Below are 23,614 nucleotides of genomic sequence, written 5' to 3'. Positions count from 1 at the left end.
TCTTTCTTACAGCAGTAGGGTCATCCTGTGGCTGCTGGAACATCCATATAAGCCACAAAGTACAGAAATGAATCATAGACAATGTATATGTTCCCAAAGAGAGAACGTTCAGTTCCTTCTCTCATCTGTCCTGACCTTCCTATAGGCTTTTCCAGGGGAAAGAAAATGGGACATTGTGAGTTTCATGGTGCTTACCTCCTTGGCAAGAAAAAGAAATTGTTTCAGTCTTGAAAATTGCTCTGGAGAAATACAGCTATCCAAAAGAGGCTCCTCCTCTGGGTTGTTGTTTTTTTTTTTTTTTTTGTCTGAAGACAGGGTATGAGAGTGGTACCTTTCAATACCATGGAAGAAGAATGTGTTTGATAAGACATCTGGAAGTCCAGTATCAGATTCTCTGGAAGGTACAATTTCTGATAATCTGAAAATAAAGGAAACCTTTAGCTACTCTGCTTCCCTGCAGCAGTTTAGTTTGATGTAGGATGCTTTCAAGCAGAGCAACATTGGCACTGACTTGGAAGTGGTACTCTTCATTCATTTTTCAGTGACTACTTGTCAAGGTAAAGGAGTCCACAGCTTCCAGCCTCCTTGAGAACCTGCATTTACCCTTTGTGGTTCAGAGAAGGGTTGATACATATCCAGGTGTCACTCCAGCTTGCTTTCCGTTCTCAAAGCCCATTGGAATGGGAAACAGTTTAGATCCTTGCTGTGCTAATTCTAAAGTAATTTGTGAGTGTTCTCACACTGCTCTTGGGAGAGCCATTGTAAAGGGAACAAATTTGGCTGGAGGTGCAAGCCTTAATGCTCTGTGGGAGGCAAATCACGGACCAAATCTTCCAGTGTATTACTACAACTTCAGTCTTTTCTGGATGGCTTTTCCACCTTGACGAACTTCAGCTTCAGCCAGCTCTTACAGAGAGCAAAAAAGTAATGGGGATGGAAAATGCCATCAGTCACTTTTGAACAAAAGATAGATCCCAGTTAGGCTTTTTTTTTCAACGTTTTTAAAAGATTTATTGTGATTCATCTTATCTATATAGCAGACTAAACATATGTTTTATAGTGTTCGGTCTAAGGATGGGGAAACTATGGCCTGTGGGATGGATATGGCACATAACTTTGCTTCATCTGAGCTATGGCCTCATTTTTTTGCATTTTATTGGGCAACATAGTGTCATGTTTTGAATGCATGCCTGCCAAAAGTTTTTGAAAAGTCCAGTTATCCTCGGTATTTATTTACACCTCCTTGTGTTTTCTCTTTTCGTGTTTTCTTTTCCCTTTCTTTTAAAGTGAGTAATAAGTACTATCATAAAAATGCATCAGTAAGTGCTAAACTGAATGTAGAAGGTGTATCTAGAAGGTGAGGAGCACTACTGCTAAAATATGAGCTCTTACATAAGAAGAGGATGTGAACATCAGGCTATGTTTACATGTCTCAAATGGAGGAGGCAGAAGATGGAATTAGACACACCTTGAAACATCCATTAATATGAATGTGAGGAGGGACTAGAAAAAGGAACAGGATTCCCCTAGCTGGAAACATGCTTTCTGCAGATGGACCAGTTTAGTTGAACTCCCACATTTGACAGCAGTTAAGCATTAGTATATGATTCTGTCTCAACCTGTAAAATTTCTGCTACTGCTCATAAAAATAGTTTTCCTTCTCATTAAATAATGATCCTGTCTGAAAACGTGGGTGTACTGAACAATTCATTCATTGGTTTGAGTAAGCTATATTGCAGAGCTGAACATCCAGGCCTACAATTCTACCTCAGACAAACTTCAACATGGAAGTTTTGCTCATGCAAAAGGGTCCAGAACTAGATCTTCTAATATGACTTAGATTTCTCCCCCACAAAAAGTCAACTGAAGTGTACCCTTAATTCAAAATATCAGATCAGTTGATGAAACTAGTGTATAAGGGATCAGTTAACTACATCTCCACTAGAATTTTGTCGTGTAAAAGTCTGACCTTAAAAGAGTGGAGTTAATACCTGCTCTTATGCTCTCAATTACTTTAGAAAGATTCCTTTCACTGAGGCACAATGGCTTTTTGAACAAATCTGTGTACTAAATTATGGTGGAAAGGTGTTCCTGTACCCCCTAAAGTCTCCAAGGCATAGTCTGAATATCTGATGCTTCAGTACATTACAACTGTATTTGACAGAACAGTTACTCCTGGGGGAAATAATAAAAGCGATTTCTGTATCATTGGGTCTTTACTGGCAATTTAGCGGATTTAGATGCAGATGTTGAAGAGAGGGGACCATCCTGCAAAAGGATGATAAAGTGCAGGGACAGGGCGTGTATTGTACCATTACTTGAGCTGTGTGATAAACAGGCAAAGGTGTCATGGTTCATGTACATGAATATGCACTTAAACAAGCTACCTAGATAAAGGAGAAATAAGAGATACAAAGCAACAACACTGCCATATCTATTATTTTACTTCATCCAATCCAGAGGTGACTACAAGGTGTTTACCCTTTCCCTATGGAGCAGTGATTGCCTCAAATTATCTCACACGTGGGATCAGGTATTGTGATGACACAGACACTGGGGAATAAGTTCACAAGATGACCACCAGTTGCCCTTCTACTGTTGCCAATTTGTAGTCTAAATATCACAAGCTGTTGCAGAAAGATAAACTCTGGAGCCCTGGTCCCAGTGGCCACAGATTAGGAATATGCCACCATTGCATTCATGGTGATTTACTGCAGCAGTAGCTCTGATTCAGTGTCATTTGGGAGGTTGTTTATGTATTTCTGATACATTTTTTTTAAACCTTATATCCTCTAAATGCGGTTCTGTGTAGTGGTATAAGATTGCCTTTGAGCAGTACTTCAGGAAATGTAATTATAGTCAGTTATTTATCATGTCTATCAAGCTGTTCCATATAAATATCTTGGTTCTTAAGTGGGATACATGAAGAATATTCTTTTTCTGGAAGGCCAGACCTCACAATGAGTGCCCATTTTCTCTAGGCTAAACTGCTTTTAAATGATGTTTTTTTTAAATTCTGGTTTAATGTGTCAATGGAAGCAGAGTGGAATTTTCATGACTAGTCTATGCCTTTAGCCAATGAATCAATAAAGCAATCCAGTATTCATTTCAGCTGCAAATAAACAAATGTTTCTCTAAAGGTTTCAGAAGAGTAAAGGTTAAATTTTAATCTTATTTATCTAAAGAACAAGTATTAAAGTGTTTCTACTTTGAGTAGAGTCTTTTCTTAGTAACACACTTGACAGAAGAGGAATAATGTTTTCCTTCTTTGCCTTTGATGCAACATGTTTAATATCCCAGTACTGGATTCTATATTATTTTAATCAAATAATGGTTTTACTATTCCACAGGAAAGACTTTCACTGTGTAAACATTTCATTTTTTTATTGACTACGCCTGTATTTCTCAGATGGTAACAGATCCCAGGATTTTTCTGTTCTAAGGGAATAAAAAACAAAGGAAGTTTCTAATTTAGGAGCTGTAGTCCATTGCCTTGAAAACCAGAGAAGCAGTACCACAAAGAAATTCAAGACAGTATAATTTGCATTTTGCAAACTTACTCTTTTGTTTTTGGACTTATGTGATGTGCCTAGAATACACCATTGCCATCTTATTTCCATGATCTTTGCTCTTCATTAACAGACATGTAGTTTAGGAGAAATATCCAGGGGCCGTGGACAGAAGAACCTCATTTATGTTTGGACTTGTCTTTATACTTTCCAGCCCTTGAACTCCCTGTCCAGTGACAAATTACACCTTCCAGAAATTCTGTTGTTGTACACTGTGATTGTCCTCAATTTGATGTGTAAAGCAGTGATATACCACCTCAGTTTGAGGTGCATCATCATGCTCTGTGTGAAGTTCTCCCACATTGCTCAGAAAAATGCTCTGGTTCTCCTCTTATTCAGCAGCAGCACAAGATATGAATGGATATGCTGACAAAGGCCTTATTATACTTGTTACTACACAGGAAATCTCATGCTTTATGTGTGTTCAAATGTAGTTTGTCAGATGTCAGTGTACCATTCATGTATATTTGGAGGATGTTGGTTGGCTGTCCTGTTTTGCTAGTGAATGGGTGACTATTTTACTTGCCCTCAAGCACAGATGATCCACAAGGTGAAATCTCTGAATGTCAGCTGAATGATAATTCAAATGACCCTCTAGCTTTTGTCAGCCACCAGACTTCATCTTCCTGCCTCAGAGCCTGAAACACTGGTTATGCTCCTCTTTAGTGTGTCTGTGTAAATCATCACATTGATCTGTGTGACTGAGATGAAGAGAGGGCAAGGGCTCTGCAAAGCTCCTTTTGAACCCCTGGCTCACTACATTAATCTGCAAGGAGGCTTTGGAAGGTGTCTGACCTGAGCAAAAGGGAAGTGAGACTTTTTGTATTTCCTTTTGCATTTCAGGTTTTTCAGGAGCCTTACAAGGGAAGGAATGACCTCTCTAGCTAAGTACAGAGCTGTGTGCATCGTTAAACAGGAAACCATGGTGGTGGATATGGAAGCAGTGTAATACTGTATGTAGCTTGCCCGGCCACTGGGACCAGGAGAAAGGATGGGATGGATGCATCATCTGCCAGCTCCACTCCAACTGCTCCCTCTCAAGCTGCTCCCACTCCAACCAGACACACCACTTGGGAATGTCACACAGCATCAGCCTCGGCCGGTTCCGCTGTCATGCTCTCTCCAGTGAGAGGGCGAGAGTGCGACCCTCGAGGTATTTTAGCACCTTCCTCCAAGGGGGCTGCTCAGGGATGTGGCCCCGGCAGCCTCCCTGGCTGGCTGCACTCGCAGCTTCCCCTCGCCCCTCCGCTGTGTGTGTGGCACGGCCATCTCTGACATTGTGTCTGCCTCATTGACAGCACTAAAGAGGCTTTGTCAGCTGCTTTGCTGCGCTTTCAGGGATCCCCTGCTTGATTTCCATGCATGCCTCCTTGGCGAGAAGCCAGCATTTTGTTTACCTTTTAAAAGAAGATTCATTAATATGTTTTTCCTGTTCAAATTTATTTGTGTGTTGTTTGCCCTGCATAGGCAATTTTGCTTTCCTAGTATTTATTTGTTTTTTTCTGTTGGCTGGGGAATATAGGAGGTTTGTTTTTATCATTAATATATTGGTGAGTTAAGCAGTTGTTTGCAAAATGAACCACATACCGTTTGTGGTTAAAGGATTTAAAAAAAAAATTAAGTTTCTGAACCAAGTTTGGCTAGCAGCTATTTTTAGGCAACCCCACTGAAATCAATAGAATTCCTTAGTTATAACTGAGCATCATACTCAGCCTGCTGTAATTTTCTCTCAAGCCTTGTATAAAGGGTGTGTTTATGTGATGTATCCAGGACTGCCAGCACCAATGGCCCCTCAAAAGGACTAGATGCAATGTGAATGTTAGCAAATAAAGCCTCAAATTTCTAAACTGCCAGGATAAGATAACCTGACAAATTTAAAAGAAGCAATGCTGAAGATATTGATCTGCATTTATATTACACTACTGCCAAAAGTGGTGGTGCTATTTTAGCAGAGAAATCAGATTCAAGCTTTTTGCTCATCAAACAAAGTGGTGAGAAAGTAGTAATTTCACAACCTTCACTGCACTATTCTACAGAGTGTGTAACTTTTTCTTTTGTATTTTTAAATGATGAGACAACAATGAAGTACGTGGAATCCCTTCCCTTCTTGCTACATGCATGAAATGATTGTTCAAGGTTTCTGTGCTCAGTTTGTGTATTCCTGATGGGCTATGAAATGAGAAGATGCTGAAGAGTGACACTGCTCCCTTCATTCTGCTTTTAGGGAAGGGAGCAGTGCCTGGGGCAGTGAGACAGGCAGGAGCAGTAACCTGTGGCTGCCTGGGCTTGGAGAGCCTGTCAGGTAGAGGGGAATCAGGGAAGCCAGATGTCCAGCATATTGCAGGGTTTTACAGTGGTCCTTGTGTGATTATTTAAGAACAGGAGTTCATACAAAGCAAGAAGCAGAGCACAAGCTTTTCCATTCCTCAGTCCTGGAGCTTAATTAAGTTTGTCCTACAAACTCATTTTGGGATGGAATTATTTTAATCATTTAATCAAATGCATTCAAGGTCAGATTGAGAGAAGGAACTAATGAATACATTCTGGAAGAAAGACACTTTCTGTTCAGTGCTGCTCTCTCAGGGAATGACTGAGATCAATTTCCTCTTCCTATAAAGACATAGCACTGAGGCTTAAAAGATTTATGTTAAAAAAAAAAATCTCCTCCTTTCAGGATGGAAAAAATGTGATTGATTGGCTCCCTCAAAGAAAGGAAGTCCTTGTCTAATTAACACTCCCATTTTCTTTCTTTTAAGGTAAAGCGTTAGGCGATGATGTGTAATGATCTTTTGTTCCCCATTCTGCTTCCAATTCTGCTAGACCAGTGAGTGAGGGTCAGCAATGCAACATTTTCCACTGGCCTCATGACCACAGTGAGGATTTTAAAAGCCAGCTTCCACGTTCCCTCCTCAACAGAGAGGCATGTTCCAAAAAAATGTAAGATCTCTGTCATCATGAATACCTATGTTTCAAGTTTAAAAACCTGTTTCCTTGGTAACTAGACTTGTTAGGCTGGTCTGCTCACACCATGCATGTGGAGGCCACCATGTACTGTACAAAGCTTATTGAGCCGTTTAGTAAAAATGTTTAATGCATTAGAGTTTTTACTAATTTTGAAGAACTCCTGGGAGACAAAGGATAAACTTTCTCTGCTGCTTGCCTTGTGCTGTATAAAATCTTCTCCTGTGATGCCGGAAGGTATCATGATGGAGGATGGCAACTGTCACTTTGAGAGGACTGTTCCTTTTGAGAGGAAAGTCATTTTTCCCTGGACTCTCCTCTCCATCGCAATTCATTCTTGGATTCCTCCCAAGTATGGTCAGCTGTGACCCCCATTTACTGCATTTTTTCTTTCTATGAATGCTGCTGTTACGAAAGACATTTTAAACTTGGCTATTCATGGCATATCTCTGTGCTGTTGTCACATAGCTGTATGATGGGCATTAACTTGGATATCCCTGACTGGCAATTTGACTCTCCACACCCAGACAATGTACATTCATAGCATCTTGGTTGCCTGCCATTTATCCCATCTGTTGGATTGACTCTTTGCCCATTTAAAAGTCAGTCAGACAGGGGTGTAGGTGCCAAGAAATGTGAATTGAGAAGGGGAGTCTGCATAACACTGCTGGCAGAGCATCTTCAGTAAGAGCCTCCTCCTTTGTGGCAGCCATCACTGCCAGATGCCTCCCTACAGTAGGTTACAACTGCTGACATTTGCGTACCAAGAAAAGGATACATGATGCAGAGAAAAGGAGGGAAGAGTTTCCAGGGTAGCCTTGGCAACTTGCAAGGCAAGCTGTGCTCTTGCAGGTACTCAGTTTGCAGCACAAGTAAGAGACACATGGAGATTGGGTATTAAAAAGTTACTTGGTAGGAAGGAGAGCACATCATTAGTGTGCTAAGGTGAACTTGAGGTAGCCCATTACACTTAAGAAGGGAGCCAATGACCCAACAGAGGTAGCTGCAGGAGCCCAGTAAAGGAATTTCTCCTCCTCTTCCATGCAGGAGACCTATACAAGAGTGTTAGCCCTGCCTGAAGAGTGTTTCTGAATGTGGAGTAGAGATCCAAAGATAACATCCCTTAAGATTATCTCTCTCTTAGCCACAATTGGGTACTGCAGTGAAGAGCATTAACTCATCTGTGTGTAAAATTTATAATACAAATCTGGAGAGTCAGGCACACACATGCTTGCAATACTGTCCATAAATGCACGTTTCACTTCAAGTTTGGCTCACCGGAATTACTTTATCTGTGAGACTGACTTGTGTATCTGTCTTTTTGCTTGGACAGCTCTTCATTTCTGCTGAATAGGCATTGCTGCTGCTGCCCTTTACACCAGAAACCCAGATAGTCTCTTTCCACCATCATTATTATATCTGAATATAGCAGACAAATATCTCCAGTCTGTCAGTGGCTGTGGTTCAGCAGTGCGTTGCAACCTAACTAGTATGTAATGGATAATTTTATTTTCTGCTCAACTTAAAACATAAATAGATGTGTGAGGCCAGTCTGCACTTCAGATTGTTTTAAATAATTCCTTATAAACTGATGAAAAGAATCTTCCCAAGCCAGGTGAGCAGCTCTGTTTGATTTCAATTACTTCCTTAAGTTTCCAGACTTTTCCCGGTTTGTTGTTTGTTTGGGGGGGGGTTTTGTTACTTTTTGTGTCAAACAAAGATGTGGCTTTCCCAGTTACCTCATGAAATACAGTATGGTACAAGGAATCCATAACCAGTGCAGAGCTGGTGTCTGTCTTCTCATGAACCTGAGGAAGAAGTTTGTGGAAGACACTGAAAGAAAAGATTTGCCCAGTATTTTTTATCTGAGGGCCTGCTGAAGCCAAAAGATTAGCTTTCAGGCACGGGAAAAGACTATATTTGTGATCATCCAACTCCTTTTCCATCTTCTGTTATTTTCTCATTCTGATGTCTTTTGCACAACGTCTAATCCCCAGTGGAGAACCTCGAATTCCTCTAGCCTGGGCTAATGTACTGAAGAAGTAGCATACCAAAAGTGATGTCTGATGCTGTGCTGCATTTCATCTCATGTCAGCAAGTAACACTGAGGAATCTGGTGTTCAGCATATTGTCTCTGAGCCAAAAATTAGGGACCACTGCCTGAGGGGACAAGAAGCAGATTCAGTGTGCCTCCTTGTCAGTTAATAGTCAGCCTTATGTTGTACAGTAACCACTCTACTTGCTCACTACAAGGGAAGATAAAAAACAGTTATAACACAGGAAAAATTCCAAACAAGAGCAACAATTCTCCCCCCATCCCCTATTTCCCTAAGTGTTAGGCAGCTTACTGCAATTCTAAACACACATGGTATCCAGTAGTACCAAAATTATTAGGTGCTGATGCAGCACCAGTCTGCTGTTCTGTGGTGTTTTAGCCACGTGGCTAGGATGAGCCTGGAAAAGGACCAGGGCTTTAGGGATAGAGGCACTGGTGGGGGTAAGGTAGGCCATGTTTCCAGAAAAAGGAGAAAAGCAGAAAGCCAGGTTGTGAGGAGTTCAGTAAGTCATGGGCTCAGACAGAGAAAATGAGTGTTGGGGATAAAAGGAGGAGACAGGAAGAAGAAAAGGTGCTGGAAGAGCAGGTGTCATGGTACTGCTTTCCTGTGGTCTCTACTCCAGAGTGGTCTGCTGGGAAAATCCTATTGTCTGGAAAACAGAGGTGTTAATTATTTAGTGCTAAGTGCTGCACCTGCATTGGGGCAATCACAGACATGAGAACAGACTGGGAGAGGAAATCATTGAGAACAGCCCTGCAAAAGTAGGAGTTGGGGTTCACATGGATGAAAAGCTGGACATGAGCCAAAAATGTGCTCTCACAGCCCAGAAAGCCAATTGCATCCTGGACTGCACCCAAAGCAGTGTGGCCAGCAGATTGAGGGAAGTGATTCAAATGGCAATGTGTTAATCCAAGCAGTCCAATCCAGGTAGTCGCTTGTCAATAGATCAATCCATCCTGGGAGGAGGAAGAACCACAGAAGAATGATCAACATCACAGACGAAATACTGAATACTAGTCTGACTGGGACTAGGAAATATGAAAATTCTAAGAATTGAAAAAAAAGTAAAATACTCTCCTAGTGTTAAAGTGCTGCAGCCCAATGAGCAAAGTTCCAGTCTGTGAAAGCAGCCTTTTAAAACAACACAGCCTAATTCCACACTCTTCTTCCGTGTACTCTACAGGCACTCTTGCCAGCAGTTGAATTGCTGCTTTTTGGTCCCAGAAAAATATTGGGTTTTTTTCACCCTTATTAAAAACTATCCAGAACTCAGCTGAGAAAAACAAGTATTATTTATTTAAACTGTTTATTAAAATCAGATAATTCTTTTGGCATTTATTTTTCACTAGGTCATTTTCAAGAGCTCTATTTGTATCTATTGGTAGCCACAGATTATAAGAGTCCTAACCTAGGTCTCTTTCCCATTTTGGATCGCATGTTGTTATTCCAGTGTTTGTAAAATACATCCTTTTGAGTTCTAGATTTGGATACTCAGCATTAACATAGTTATAACCAATTAAAAACCTGTGTAATGTATGTATGCTGCATGTTCTGTATTTTTTCTTTGTGTCAGCTTTATGCTCTCAGTTTAATAAATGTCCTGTATAAGTAACATCCTCTTAACACATTTACAGAACATCGCTGTGGACGATGTGCTTCCAAAACAGGTCAGTGAATTTGGAGGCTACAGCAAGAAGGAATGACTCTGATGCCGCAGTCATTCCCAGCCAAGTTAAACTAGCAGACAGCACTGCCACTGGAATAGGCAGTCCTGCATTCTGCTTGTCCCTGTGCATATTTACAGTCATAGAATGGTTTGGGTTGGAAGGAACTTTAAAGATCATCTTGTTCCAATACCCTGTCATGGGTTTCCCCCTCAAACTTATGCAATCCCTGGTGCCACCTGAGGTTTCATGCAGCTGCACAGTACTCTTGGCAGGGAAACCCACCCAGGAGAAAGCTGTGTCAGGAAAAGGGGCTTGGATAGCTCAAACATGGGTCTGGTTCCCACTCTGGTCCACTGCAGTGACACTCACTTTCTGAATGCCAGAACAAGGGAGATGGCAATGTTGAATCAGAAAAAAATTGAGTTGCTTCTTTTCGCTTCAATGTTGGACCAAAGTGTTTGTGAAATTAAAGTCTCTGAGTGGTTAAACCATGAATAAAAACTTACTCTGATTGAGAATTTTCTCTGGTCAATGGTAAGCAGCATCCATTTCATCAGGCTTCTGGAATACAGGCAATAAATCTTTTTCTTTTTTCCTGTTTTTGGGTGTAACTTTGTATATTAATGCTTCACTGCAGCAAGTCTTTTCCCATCTGAGTGAGGCTGTGCTCCCTTTGCTTGCACTCCAGACTGAGGTATTAGGGACTGATAAATTTTTGCACTTTTTGGGGGCCCTTCATTGCCTCCAAGACAACAGTGCCCTCCAGCAGTCACTGATGGGGTCTTGGGTACTTCCTGGCAGAAAGCCTATGCTGTGATGTTCTTGCATGTGTATAATTAGCAGGAAGACAACCAGAAAGCAGCAGGAATGATGACTGGCCTTTGGAAAGTGGCTTTGGCTGTTGCTTCTTCCCACAGTCTTCCAATCCAAAAGGCAGAAGAGGTTAATGTAATGGTCTGCCATAAAAGACACTTTTCCTGGTAGTTGTATGGGGATGACTCAGGCACTCACTGGCTTTACCAGTGACATTTATGTCTGTGTGAGCACAGCTGTTGCCCCACACTGAGACTACAGCTGTTTGCACAATGTGTCTGAGTGAGGTAACCACGTATGAAGCAAGGTCCAATATGACCAGCAGTCCTCAATGAAAATATGTGCAGTTCAGCACAAAAATTGAAGTCTTCCAAACATTGCAAAATTCTCACTCAGGAATCCCAATTAAAAAAAAACAATCCAGATGCCCAGCATTTAGGGAGGGACTGTGGGTTTTATGGGCTGTGTAAAGGCTTAAGAAAGTAGCAAAGGAAGTCTCCATTCACACGAGTGCCAAGGGGAGGTGGCAGACAGCCCCCAGCAAAACCAGGCTGAGGGATGGGTAAGAGGGTGGCCTGCAGCTCAGCTGAAGTGCAGGCACCTCAGCTGTTTGGAGGAGATATGTTAGAAGGCATTGCAAATTGCAAGTGATCTTCAGATTCTGTAGACACCTCTAGATGGACTGTACAGCAATGAGAGACTGATTTTGTCCTCAATCTTTGTTAAATAAGACCAACATATGTATATCTGAAGTTGGAGGAAAACACTTCTATTGATATGCAAAAATAGTGGCACAGTAGGATAAAAATACAAATTCCTTTAACAAACACTGGTCAATGTTATGGTTGTGAAATGTTGAGAATATGCAAGTACCATTGAAACATCAGGAAAAAAGCGCTTTCCCATCTTTACAACTTTCCCAATCCCTTTAAAAACCTCTATTTGTTTTCTTTTATAGAGTAATACATTTCTTCCTTTCCCCTTCCCCTCTGCTTCTGCAACCTTTGGTATTACTGTATTTGTGTTGGGAAGCATCTCCTGTAGTGTCAGTGTTACTTTCATTTGTAGTTCCACTTTGTTTTGCAAAATAATTCAGGAATTCTTGATCCAAAGGCATTTGTTTGAAAGCATTTCAGTAAAATCTGGAAGGAGAAAGACATCTATTCTGTTGCTATTCATTTTCTCTATAATTTTTCTTCTCTCCTTGCCCTTGCTAATGATCAATAATTTGTCCACTTAGAATCCAAGGAAGAACCCACTTTTACAATTTCCAAAAAAGCCAGTGCTTTTTCTGTCTTTGCAAGATGCCACATGTGCAATTTCCTTCCTGCCTGGAGGTCTGAAATCACCACAACAATGCCTTTTGCATCAAGGGCTCAGGGGTTCCTCTGCAGCAAAACACTTGAAACAAACCCTTAAGTTAAGCCTCTGCATAGCCTGATTGAAGGACCTGAAGAAGTATGAATGTACTTTGAAATGCACTGAGTTCTTGTACAAATGTTCTGAAGATTTGCATTCAAAAGGGAACTGATGAAATGTTTTACACTAAAAGTTGCTTTTCACTTGAAATGTCTTTTCCAGTGATAGCAAAATCATTTGACTTTCCACAAGAAGAAAAACAATAAACTCCTCAAAGCCAAGCCTCCAATAGGAATAATTATTGCTTTTTTAAATTCTCACAAAACATGAAAAATTAATCAAATTTTAGTAGATTTTTTTTTTTTACTCAGGAAGGAAAAATCCTAAGACCATTGATCCTAGGTCTGAACTATAAAATGAAATGAAAATGAAGATAAAAAAATATGTGGAGCTTCGTTTATTTGTTTTTCCTGCTTTGTGATATATAAACCAGCCTGAAAGTTTTGAAGATCAGATAGGGTGACTCCTGAGTCATAGTCCACTTCCCCATGTTCAGCATGGTTGAATTTGACATTCAGGTTTGTTCAGACTGTTTTCTTCTTTGGAAGGGGAGTTTGCAATCTCTGTTTGCTGGGGTTGTAAATGACTTTACAACCCCAAATGCATATGCTTTAAAGTACTGGAAAGCTCATCTGAAATATTTATTCCTTTTTACTTAACACAGTCAGATATGTGTCAGGGATTGCTGTACATCCCTAGAGGTACTTCCAAGATCACCATGCAAGTTAGGGTATCTTAAAACCTGTTAAAATGTCCAAGGAATGGAGCTGCCTAATAAAGATCTGTAAATATTTGCATCAGACAGATGCACTTGAAAATAGATGAGTAACCTGTTTCTGATGCAGGGAACTAATCAGGAAGTCTTCACACAAAGAGTCTGAAAGATCAGGTCCCATGTCATTTGGATTAAGATGTCTCTATGTTGTTATCTGGTATGAAGTGTAGGATTTATATAAACATCATCTTTCCCTTGCTAAGGATCAGCCAGTTCAAACAACTTGTGTAAGTGGTTTCCATGCTGAAGGGAACTATGTTTACATCTTGAGCAGCTGTTGCTGTGGTTTGGTCATGTACAAACCCAAATCAACCCCTAGTTAATTTCACATTTGTTACCCTGTTTCCAATCTTCTTGGACATATTAGTTGTTTTGTTCATCTGTCAGCATAAAACCCAGGCAACTTGGCCAGGGAAGAAATATTCTTGCCTAGCGGGACCACCAGGCTTTGGGGAGTGCTGTTGTGCTTCCTCTGCCGTCTTCCAGAGTTGAGAAAGGAAGGGGGAGAGAGAAGGGGAAGTGATTTCTTTCCCTTCTGTCTTTGTGTGAGCTGTATAGAGAGAGCTTCTTCAGACATCTCACTTAGCCATTGCAGCTCATTTCCTGCCTCTTTCAGAGGTACAGGGGAAGGGGTGATGTGGGGCAGCCTCAAGGAGCAGGGCTCTGGGTTGACAATCACTCTTTTGATATGAAATGCTGAGTGGCCATCACAGCTTCATTGGGCACCTCCAGGGGGATGACTTGGACAGTGCCTTCAAGATCAGGGACCCGGGACTGGGCATTCATAATCAGTTATTTCAAACCAGTTTCTGGCCACCCTAATCCACTACATGGAGTTTCCTGAGAGAAGATCAGGGTCCTTATGAATCCCTAAAGAATGTAATGTTAAATTTCGTTCTTCAGTGGTTTTTTTCCTTCTGTATACAATTCCCTCCCCGGGTAACTGATAATTTTAGTACTTTAAACAAATACAAACATAAGGAAGAACACAGCTGTTTATAGCTTACTTGTTTTGCAATTCATATGGCCCTGAAAAGAATATTTTTGGAATCTGCATATTAATGTACTTTATCTTGCCTGGCTAGTTCAAGCCAAGTCTGATGAAAGCCACCTTTGATTTGATTTTCTGTTTGCATTAAATGCCTTTTTGAACTTTGGTGTGGGTGGTTGACCTTTAGAATCAAAAGCAATACTGGTGCAATGCAGCTAGAAGCATTAAACAAGTGTCCTGACAGTTAAATAAAAAGTGACTGGCTGGGCTGAGGTACACCTGTCACATTAATGCTGCCAGGGGACCTCAGTGCTCACATGATTGTTTTGTTGTTATTTTGCTTTTTCCCCTATAAATCTCAGTTATATAAATTTGCTAGGGGGATTTACATCTACAGCTCTGGCTTCAGAGGCACCTCACATGATATTTAAAGGAACTCTAGTTCCTTACCTCTGGAATTCAGGATCAAGAGAGGGCTTACACATTAAAAATGAAAAACTAAATCAAACAGCAGTAGTTTATTCTTTAAAGTAAACAGAGCAAAGGCTATCGGTGTCAGACACAGCAGCAGTCAGGTGTGTGCTGACAAAAGGGACTGAAGAAATTTTTCCTAAGAGAGGAAATTATTGGGGTTTGTTTACTTTTTCCAGGGAGAAAAAGGTCTTTTTAAAGAATGCAGTATAATAATAACAACAATAGTAATAATAATCAGAATACAGACTTGTTTGCAGCAAAACCATTGAAATTACCCAGCTTATGGCCCTTTTTGGAAAACTACTGATCACCCCAAGTTCAAAGAGATCAATAGGAAATTAGGTAATGCTCTTAGAATCCAGTCCAATGGCAGGATGAGACAGTGCTTTGGGGGATGAGTCCCTGATTTATCATTAGTGAGCTGTAGGAGAGGAACTCTGGATGCATGCACAATTTTGCCAATAGGTAAAGTTTTTTTTCACAGTCATGTTGAAACAATTTTCTGGCACTGCTGCTGTTTACCTTGGTTCTTGGTCATCTATTTTGGGTTTGGTCATCTATTTTGGATTTCATGACACAATGCTAAATTATTGTGTGCTTGATTACTGTCTGCTCCATCAAGAGTTAACTCCAGTGCAACAGAATACAAAAATTGAGTATGCCATTGAAAACCAAAATCTTCTCTAGGAAAATGGCAAAAATCAGAAAGAACTGTTTTGTCATATAATAGCAAGTGTGTAACAGACATTTTAGCAACTTATCCATGATAGCATCATTTTGTCACTGAAGTCACTGATTTCAGGGGTCTTACTCCTTTTTCCTTTGCAAGTCTGTTACTCTTGAAAAGAGACTGGTCTATCCTTAATTTGAGTCATGTAGGTAGTGCAAAGAAGACAAAACCTGCCTCAACAGTGGCACTGCAGTGACTTTCAGCAATGGCCTCCTGCTATTTGTTCTTGCTTTGGAGCAATGTGCAACAGATACTGCTGGATCAAATGAAGTTTAGGAGTTGAAGGCAGTGCAGGTTGTATGCTGGGAGGTTCTGGAAGGAAGAGGAGTCCCTGAAAGATGTTTCAATCTCGTAAAGTTGCCTCTCAGACAGTTTTAAAAATTTTGGCAGACATTGGACATGTTTACAGCTTTGTTACATTCCCTGCTCCCAAGTCAAGCCTGGCAAGGTTGGGGTGCAGCCCCATTTCTCCACCTACTGAAGTGCCAGTAGAACAGACACACATCTGTGGAAATAACATCACACAGAGGACTTTTGCTTAGTAATGATGATCCATTTCTGTCTTTTGTACAAGAAGCCTGACTGCAAGAGAATAACTATTATTGGTTGCAATGTTAATTTTCTTATTAGTGCTGCCATTTTTTTTAAAGAGTAATGGCAAATTTTCCTGACACATCTGAGCCAAATTAATAACTGCTACCCTTGAAGGAACAGATCAAATTCCATCCTTGTCCTTCTCTGCTTTTCTTTTCCTGCCTGGATTCTTCCACACATTTAATTTCTTTTCCCGCTGACAAGCATAATTCCCTTTCCCTTTGAGCTAACTCCCTCATTTGGGGAAAAAACCCCAAACCAACAACCCTATGTTTTTTGTTCCACTGAACATTTGTATCATTTTGATGAACAGAATTCACTAAACGTCTTGGTTGTCCCTCTGTTCTGCCAGACAACCAGCACAGCTGGCACAAGGTAAGTGACAGACTCACCTGTCCTGTGCACCATGGCAAAGTTCTGCAGGCTTTCTATTTTCCTAGAGCAAAACAGTTAATTTAGCTCATCCTGCTGAACAAAACCATACTCCAAAAACTTCATCCGAGTGGCATTCTCCAGTAATATTTTTCCTATCATTTAAAACAGTTTAAGAGGTTCTGATTTTCCAATTCCTCTGTCTGTTCTCACTTTCTGCAATGTTTCTCCTACTAGTTTCTTAGCTGGGCTGATACAACTATTTGTAGAGATGTGTTGCAAACTGGATCACTGAAATTATCAAAATCCCTTTTCAAAAGTAGTTTTAAAGAATAAAAAACCCTCACCTCTGATCCTTCTGCTGATTGTGATCAGAGTGCAGCCCAAAGAGCCCAAGGCAGCCCTGCAGCCCTTTCAGTCAGCAGAGCTGGGAGGACACTGAGCTGCAGCTGTGAACCAGGTGGATTTGCAAAGAAGGGAACCAAATGTCCAGGAACAGAGAGGCAAGAAACTATTTTACACTGCTTTGCTGTTAGAGAAAAAAATGTCTGAGGTATGTGTATTGTTTTGCTTCTAGTAAAAGCTGCAGGGAACAAGACTGGGTAATGTTCACAGGCAGATGAAGCAGAACTTCTCACCACTGATGTAAGTATAAATTTTTACAGTGAAAACAAAAGGCTAAGGACATCAAGGTGACAGCTATGTTTTCAGATTTGATCATATAAATTGAGAAGTGCTGCCAGCTGGGAACAGTTCAGCCTTTCCTGGGATCCAGCTTTAACAAAGAATCAATTTTGCTGTGGGAGCTTGTGGGCCTTATTTGTTACACCTGACTGACCCCTACTTAAGTATATATATAATATAAAGAACATTTTCTAGCTTTGGAATGAAAGAAGTGCTCATCATTGTAGCTGTGGTTGCTTGGTATAGGAGAATGTGAAGTACAGTATAATATTCTGAAAAATCCAGGTTAAGGAAACCTTCAAACCTACTGTTTCCTAATAGATCTTTGTCTAGTGTTACATCCAGCCTCAATCAACAATAAGTAATGAGCACCTCATGCTGTAATTTATAGGCTTGTATAAAATACAGTTGTCATCTTAGATATTTACATGGGTTACAGATTTTTGTTTTTAAAGAATATATACACTGTTTATAAAGAATGTATACACTGGATTCTTTGAACACCAGGTATGAGGGAACATTGTCTCTCTAGCATATTAATGACTTGTTTATATTAAATACAGACATAGTCCCTAGCAAGTTTCTGTTTATGGGGAGAGAGAGGACTTCACCTGAAAGGGATCATAGTAAGTCCCCAAGTTAAATGGGGAGAGCAAATAACCCCTCAGGAGAAGAGTGTCACAATTATCAGTCTGATTAAATTACAGGTAACAAGTGTCTGTGATGGGGTAAAGGTTTGAGCTTGAATGTGAGCTCAACAGTAGCCTACCTTCAACAATATTTTCTTCTCAGAGCAAAAGACAATAGTTTGATCCTAAGAAAAGAGAGAGAGTGCATGGGAACATTTTAGCAGTATTTGAAACAAAGAAATAAAATGTCTTTGAACGGATTTAAAGTACAGACACATATAATCATTATTCCCTATTTTATTTTGGGAAATTTGAATTTATACCAAATAATCAGTGTGCAACTATTAAAACCACAGTAAACAGCTGGTTTCCATACCTTTCAGCATCTATTTCTCTACCCATTTTTTGAGTTTGTCCTGGAATAAAGTTGATTTGAGGGTAACTCAGACACCAAAGCATCTTTTCCTCCGGATGCGATGATCCTTAAATCCTGGATTGTTTGTTTCTTTTCTGTGTCACCACCACAGTGAACATATTTTGGAAAACTGAAAAGTAATTGTGTTCCTTCCATAATTTTAAAGAATTATTTGAAAAATAGAGGACTGTAAATAAAATCTTTCAGTAAGTAGTGTTAGCCAGAATTTCAAAGTCTTTCATTGATACAAGAGAGTGCTCAAGCTGAACCCGAGGTGTAACTGGAAAAAAAGATATTTCAAAGAACTGGATCATAGATGAACCATAGTCTCATGGTAGAAGATTAAATAATTTTTTAAAAATCTCAAATGCATTAAATAAGCTAATAAAGAGCAATACAGCACAGGCCAGCTGTTATTAGCATATATCACAGTGATATGGAACATATTAGATGTGTAATTATGTGAATAAGAGACAAAAATGAAGAATGATTATTCTGGAAATTGCTGCAGGTGTATGACATTTAGGATGCATTCTACCTAACTTAACCTCAGTGCAGCCTCAGTTTCAAGAAGGTTTTAGGGCCTGTGCAGATGGGATTCTAATCAGGAATGCAGGTTCTGTGCCAGAGGGGATAGAAGTCTCCTTTGTTTACAATCAGAGCTGCTTTCTGACCTTCAGCCATTGAAAGCTCTCATTCAGTGTTAAAAATATGAATGTTCTCACTACTGATGCTTTCCAGGCTTCTTATTTCTTGTTACCATGGCTAAAGCTAAGCTAGGCACACGCTGTTCACAATTGCTGCTCGTGCTCTGCTAAGCTGACACCAATGTTGTTATCTCAGACTGTAATGCTCTGATTCTATGATTCTGTCTTTCACTATTCAATATACTAAGGTCTACTACAAGATTCAAAATTAAGTTTTTTATCTGAACCTCAGGAAAATCCTTTTGGAAAGCTTCTGTGGAGGTTAAAATTCAGTTTATTCTTGTTTGAACAGGATAGCTGTCTAGCTCTTTGTTGTAGAAAACAAGAGCTTCCAAGGAGTCATAATGAGGTTTGTGATTTTTATGAATGATAGAACCAGAGCAGTGACATTGTATAGGCTAAAAAAGACGAAAGATGCATCCTCTAATGTTTTAGGGTCAGTGTTATCTGGGTAGAATTCAGAAAAAACAGTGTCTGCATTGTTATTTCATCTGTCTTACAAGTTCCTGGAAGAATTTCTTTGGCTATTTCCAAAGCTGCGTATGGTCTGCCACTTTGAGCTGTTGTATGCATTCTGGGGCTATGAAGACTTATTTTTCAAGCTCCAAAAAACTTGCAAGTCATCACCAAAAGCCACCAAATGTACAAAATAGGTGCTATCAAAACTTCAAAGCAAGGAGAAAGAAAAAGCAGGCACAGCTGTGGGGTTCACAGGAGGTTTGTTTTCCTAATGCTTCTGTTTTGACAAGGAGAGGGCATAAAATGCCAAGGCTGTTGCCACTGACAGAGATGTCTGTTTTTGCTACAGAATTACCAGGTCACATCAGCCAGCCCTGTGCAGAAATGCAATAGAATTGTAATAGAATCAACATTTTCCTGTAAGGCAAGTGAGATATTAACCATGTGGTTACACACCTAGTTACTTTGGGTGACACCTGATTCACTACAGGATTTTAACAAGATCCGTAACTGGAAGTAATTTTGCAGAAGAGGAGGTGCTAGAATGCTGTTCTGGTGGTGGCTGGGGATTGTGTTTTGCTGTTGATGGTCAAAACAGGTTCTACTACAGCTTTATGGTTTGTTCTAGCTGACATCTTCCTGTGTTTATAAATATTCCATATTAGACACCTTGTTAAGTGAAAGCTTTTGTTGTGAATATAAATTCCCAGATGAGACAGGGATAAGAAAATTTAGCAAGTAGAGATAAGACTGAACATTCAGGAAATAAGACCAGATGTAGATGTGAGAGTAGGAATGTAGAAAAATTGCAGTCCATTTGGACATCTTCTTGAAGAAGTTGTTCAGGAGCGAGTTAGAAGGAAATAACAATATTACTGAGGAATTTTATTAACTAGTCAAAAAAAAGAAAGATTTTAAAATTGTGTTTTGTGTGATTTTTAATTCATATCTATAGAATTCTTCTGTCTTAATCCAGGGATGTAAACAACAAATGAAATTGATCCATCATATTTCTCCTTTAAATAAAAAACATGATTTCTCAGTTTGCATACTATCTTTCTTTTTCCTTCCAAGGTCTAAAGAGCATGTTTGAAACAGTTTTCTATCTGTTAGTAGTACATTGTCCTTTTTCCCTTTCCCATAACTCACAATTGACCCCGAATCAGGTTCCAAGAACAATTTGGACTGTTGTACGAAATCAATAGAACGTTTTATTGCTTGTTTTCCTCTCTGCTTTATTTCCTTGTTCCTTACTCTGCTGCTGTCCTGTGATTTTTATTTTTAATTGGGAGCCTGGTAACCAGCATGTAAATTGTCTTGTTGGTTCCTTTTCTACTTAGTCAAGGAAAATTCAAAATATAGGTTGAAGGAAAATTCAAAATGTATCCTCTTAGGAAAATTTATTTGTGGAGGTAACAAAAAGGACTTCTTTCATTGCCCCTGGTTAGAAGGAAGGTGGTTGGAAGAAATGAGTGCAGGGATTTTTTTTTCCTTTGAAACTTTGTTCCACTTTCTGCATCCCTGAACAATACCCTGATAAGGAAGACAGTCTTTACTGCTGGTTTATGAAGGACCTGTTCCCACATGTACAAAACATCACTCCTATGGGGTATGAAGAAATATTTCAGATATGCCTGAACTGAAACTAAGTCATAATTCTGGCAGTCACTGTGAATAGTCATTACTTCTGGGTGTTCTTCATCATACAAAGCTGGGCTCAAAGCTGGAACTTATAATGAGATAAGTGAAAATCTTGGCCTTTAAAATTCTTAGGGAGTTTTGCTGCTGACTTGAGTGGAGTCAAAATTTCAGCCTGAATATATTTAGCCTGTAGAATGTCCTACATTCCACTGTCAAGTAGATGCTTTCCTGTCTTTCTCCAGTGGCTAATGTCCCAAGGACTTGTAGATCCCTTCAGAAAAAAAAAAAAAAGGAATTTAATTTTATTATGAGTTTGCCTTAGAATCTTTTCATTCAGATTCTTGACTCTGCACTCACATATTGAAATGCAAGAGATTAATCTGATTTTAAATGACAGGTGAACGTCTTCAGATCAGGCATATGGTACACCTCTATCTATGCAGCAATTCTGCAAATGGATCCTTCCTACATAATTAACAGATTTCAATTCAGTGACACAGTGATAATAATTCATTCTAGAGTTCAGATACATACTTGATTGACTTTAATTTAAATATTTTAGGATAATAATAATAATAAATTCTGTAATTCAGGCATTGTAAGAGCTTAAAGGCAAGTGTCAGTTTGTTCCACACCTCCTAGTAGATTAGTTTTCTAATATATCCTTTCTAATGAAATTGCAGTGGCGAGGCTGTAATTTGGGTTATCTGCCAAATGTTCTTATGCCTATTTACAGTTTAAGCTTCAACTGGAAGTGACACATATTAGGTATTTCCAAAATACATGCCAGATTTATACAGCACACAGAGAGAACGAGATACTTTTAATTTAAGATGGAGACTCTTGCTGCTCGTAAGTTTTTCTCTTTCATTTCATCACAAGCTTCTTTTAATAAGTATGAATAACGGTATTGATTATGTAGAATCTTGAAATACCAAGTCTCCTGCCGCAAGGCTGAATGACCTAACTACTTGACTATTAAAAAGAAAACACACAAATATTTTTTTCCTCTCAACAGTCAAAGAGAGACATGTGGACAGGGGTTGGATTGGGTCCCAGAAGACTTTGGTGCTTAATCACGTCATCTCTAAACAGTCTTTGAGAGAGTGTCAGTCACCACCACATTGGTGGCCCCTCTAGACATATGGAACAACAACATTTCAAGCATCTAAATAAGCTTTTACCAGAAAATATGGATGTTCCCAGCAACACTTGTCTTTGGTGCACAGTATTGACTATCAAAATGCAATGTTCTTGGTTTTTTTGCTTCATCTGCGATTTTATGCTCCACGTCACCTGCAATATAACTGGCAAGGGGCAACTCTTCTGCTTGTGTATAACTCACTGGTTTTGTCATCTTGTGTCCTGCCTTTTATGCAACTGAAAAGCAAGGGGTGCTTCTGGTGCCCCCAGTTCTTGTAGCAACAGTGTGGAGGTTGGCTCTGTGCCTCCAGCTGGTGCTGAATGTGGTGCTGTACTGACCACAGCCAGGATTCCCAGAGCCACCTCTCCCTTTGAATGCCAGGATATGCCTCCACAGGAATGTAACAGCAAGCAGCTCTGTTGCCATGGCTCTACCTTATCCCTTACCTTCCCTTTACCGTGTACCCACTCCTCTTTACTCCTCCCAGAGCATATTTTGCAAGAATGTGTTGTTCTCTGTTTATGTGATGTGCACCCTTTAATAAATTGGAGGACTCATGAGCAAATGCCCTTTGGAAAGTCTTTGTCATTGAAAGAGTAAAGGGAGAATAGATTACTGAAATGGAGAAAATCTTAAGAATATAGCCTGAGAAAAATCACGTTGTGACAAGAATTTTTGACAGAGGGAAGGAAATGTGTCAAAATTTGGTCCATGTTTTTTTCAGACATCATGCATTTAGTCAATTTTGAGTGGGAATAGTCAAAACTTCAAAGAGAAAAGAAATCCTAATCATTATTCCCATTCATAACAGGAAAATATGGGATTCTTCTATATGATTCTTCTATATGATTCTTGATCTGGGATCTTAATGAGGACTTAATGTTGTCCTCACCTAGTGGTTCTTAGGGTTTCACTTTTCACCTCCTGTTATGACCCTTAATATTTCATGAAAGGAGTTTGGTCACAAAAACCTTGCTTAAAAAAAAAATCTGCCATTGTGAAAAGCTAAATGTTTTCTTCAGAATGGTGAATAAGTAGCCTGCTCCTGATTTTACCAATGCTGGGGTAAATGTGTGTCGCTGTTGAGCAGCTAGCAGAGTAATGAATGCATCAGTTCTCAGTGGCAAGAAGGAATGACCTTTATTGTTTTGATTTCATCACATATATAGAGTTCTCAAAAGTCACCCAGATTGGTCAGTCAGAAGCCTTCCCACAGGCCTGATTGGCCAGGCCTGCACTGCCCAAGTTCTGGGACACTGTTCCAACAACATCCAAACTTTATCTTTATTTACAAAACACAAGAAAACTTCTCATAGGAAAAACCTGTGCTAGCCACAAATGTGGAGAAACTTTAGTGAGGCCATGGAATTACATTTATATTCATTCAAACTGAGGGAGACATAAGAATCAATAATATTATACTTTTCTAGTTTAGAAAAGATTGCCAATACTGTCAATATTTATAACAGTCAATTTTTTTAAGGAACTGTGCCTTGATCTCCTCTCTTTAGTG

At 39.7% G+C, this 23,614-nt stretch overlaps 1 protein-coding gene across 1 annotated transcript in view; it reads left to right on the top strand.

Moving 5' to 3' along the window:
• The window catches only part of IRS2 (insulin receptor substrate 2), a 35,484-nt gene extending 30,473 nt beyond the window's left edge, over nt 1–5,011 (top strand). Inside the window, exon 2 of the mRNA XM_085052803.1 lies at nt 4,413–5,011. Coding sequence (XP_084908929.1) covers nt 4,413–4,444 — 32 coding nt within the window. The 3' untranslated portion in view covers nt 4,445–5,011. The remainder of the gene's footprint in view (nt 1–4,412) is intronic.
• Nucleotides 5,012–23,614: the final 18,603 nt, after the last annotated feature.

This window comes from Lichenostomus cassidix, chromosome 1, assembly GCF_008360975.1.
Source record: "Lichenostomus cassidix isolate B80296 chromosome 1, HeHo_3.0, whole genome shotgun sequence".
In the NCBI taxonomy this organism is placed as follows: Eukaryota; Metazoa; Chordata; class Aves; order Passeriformes; family Meliphagidae; genus Lichenostomus; species Lichenostomus cassidix.
Note: the sequence above shows the minus strand (reverse complement) of the source record. Positions and strands in the feature narration are given on the sequence as shown.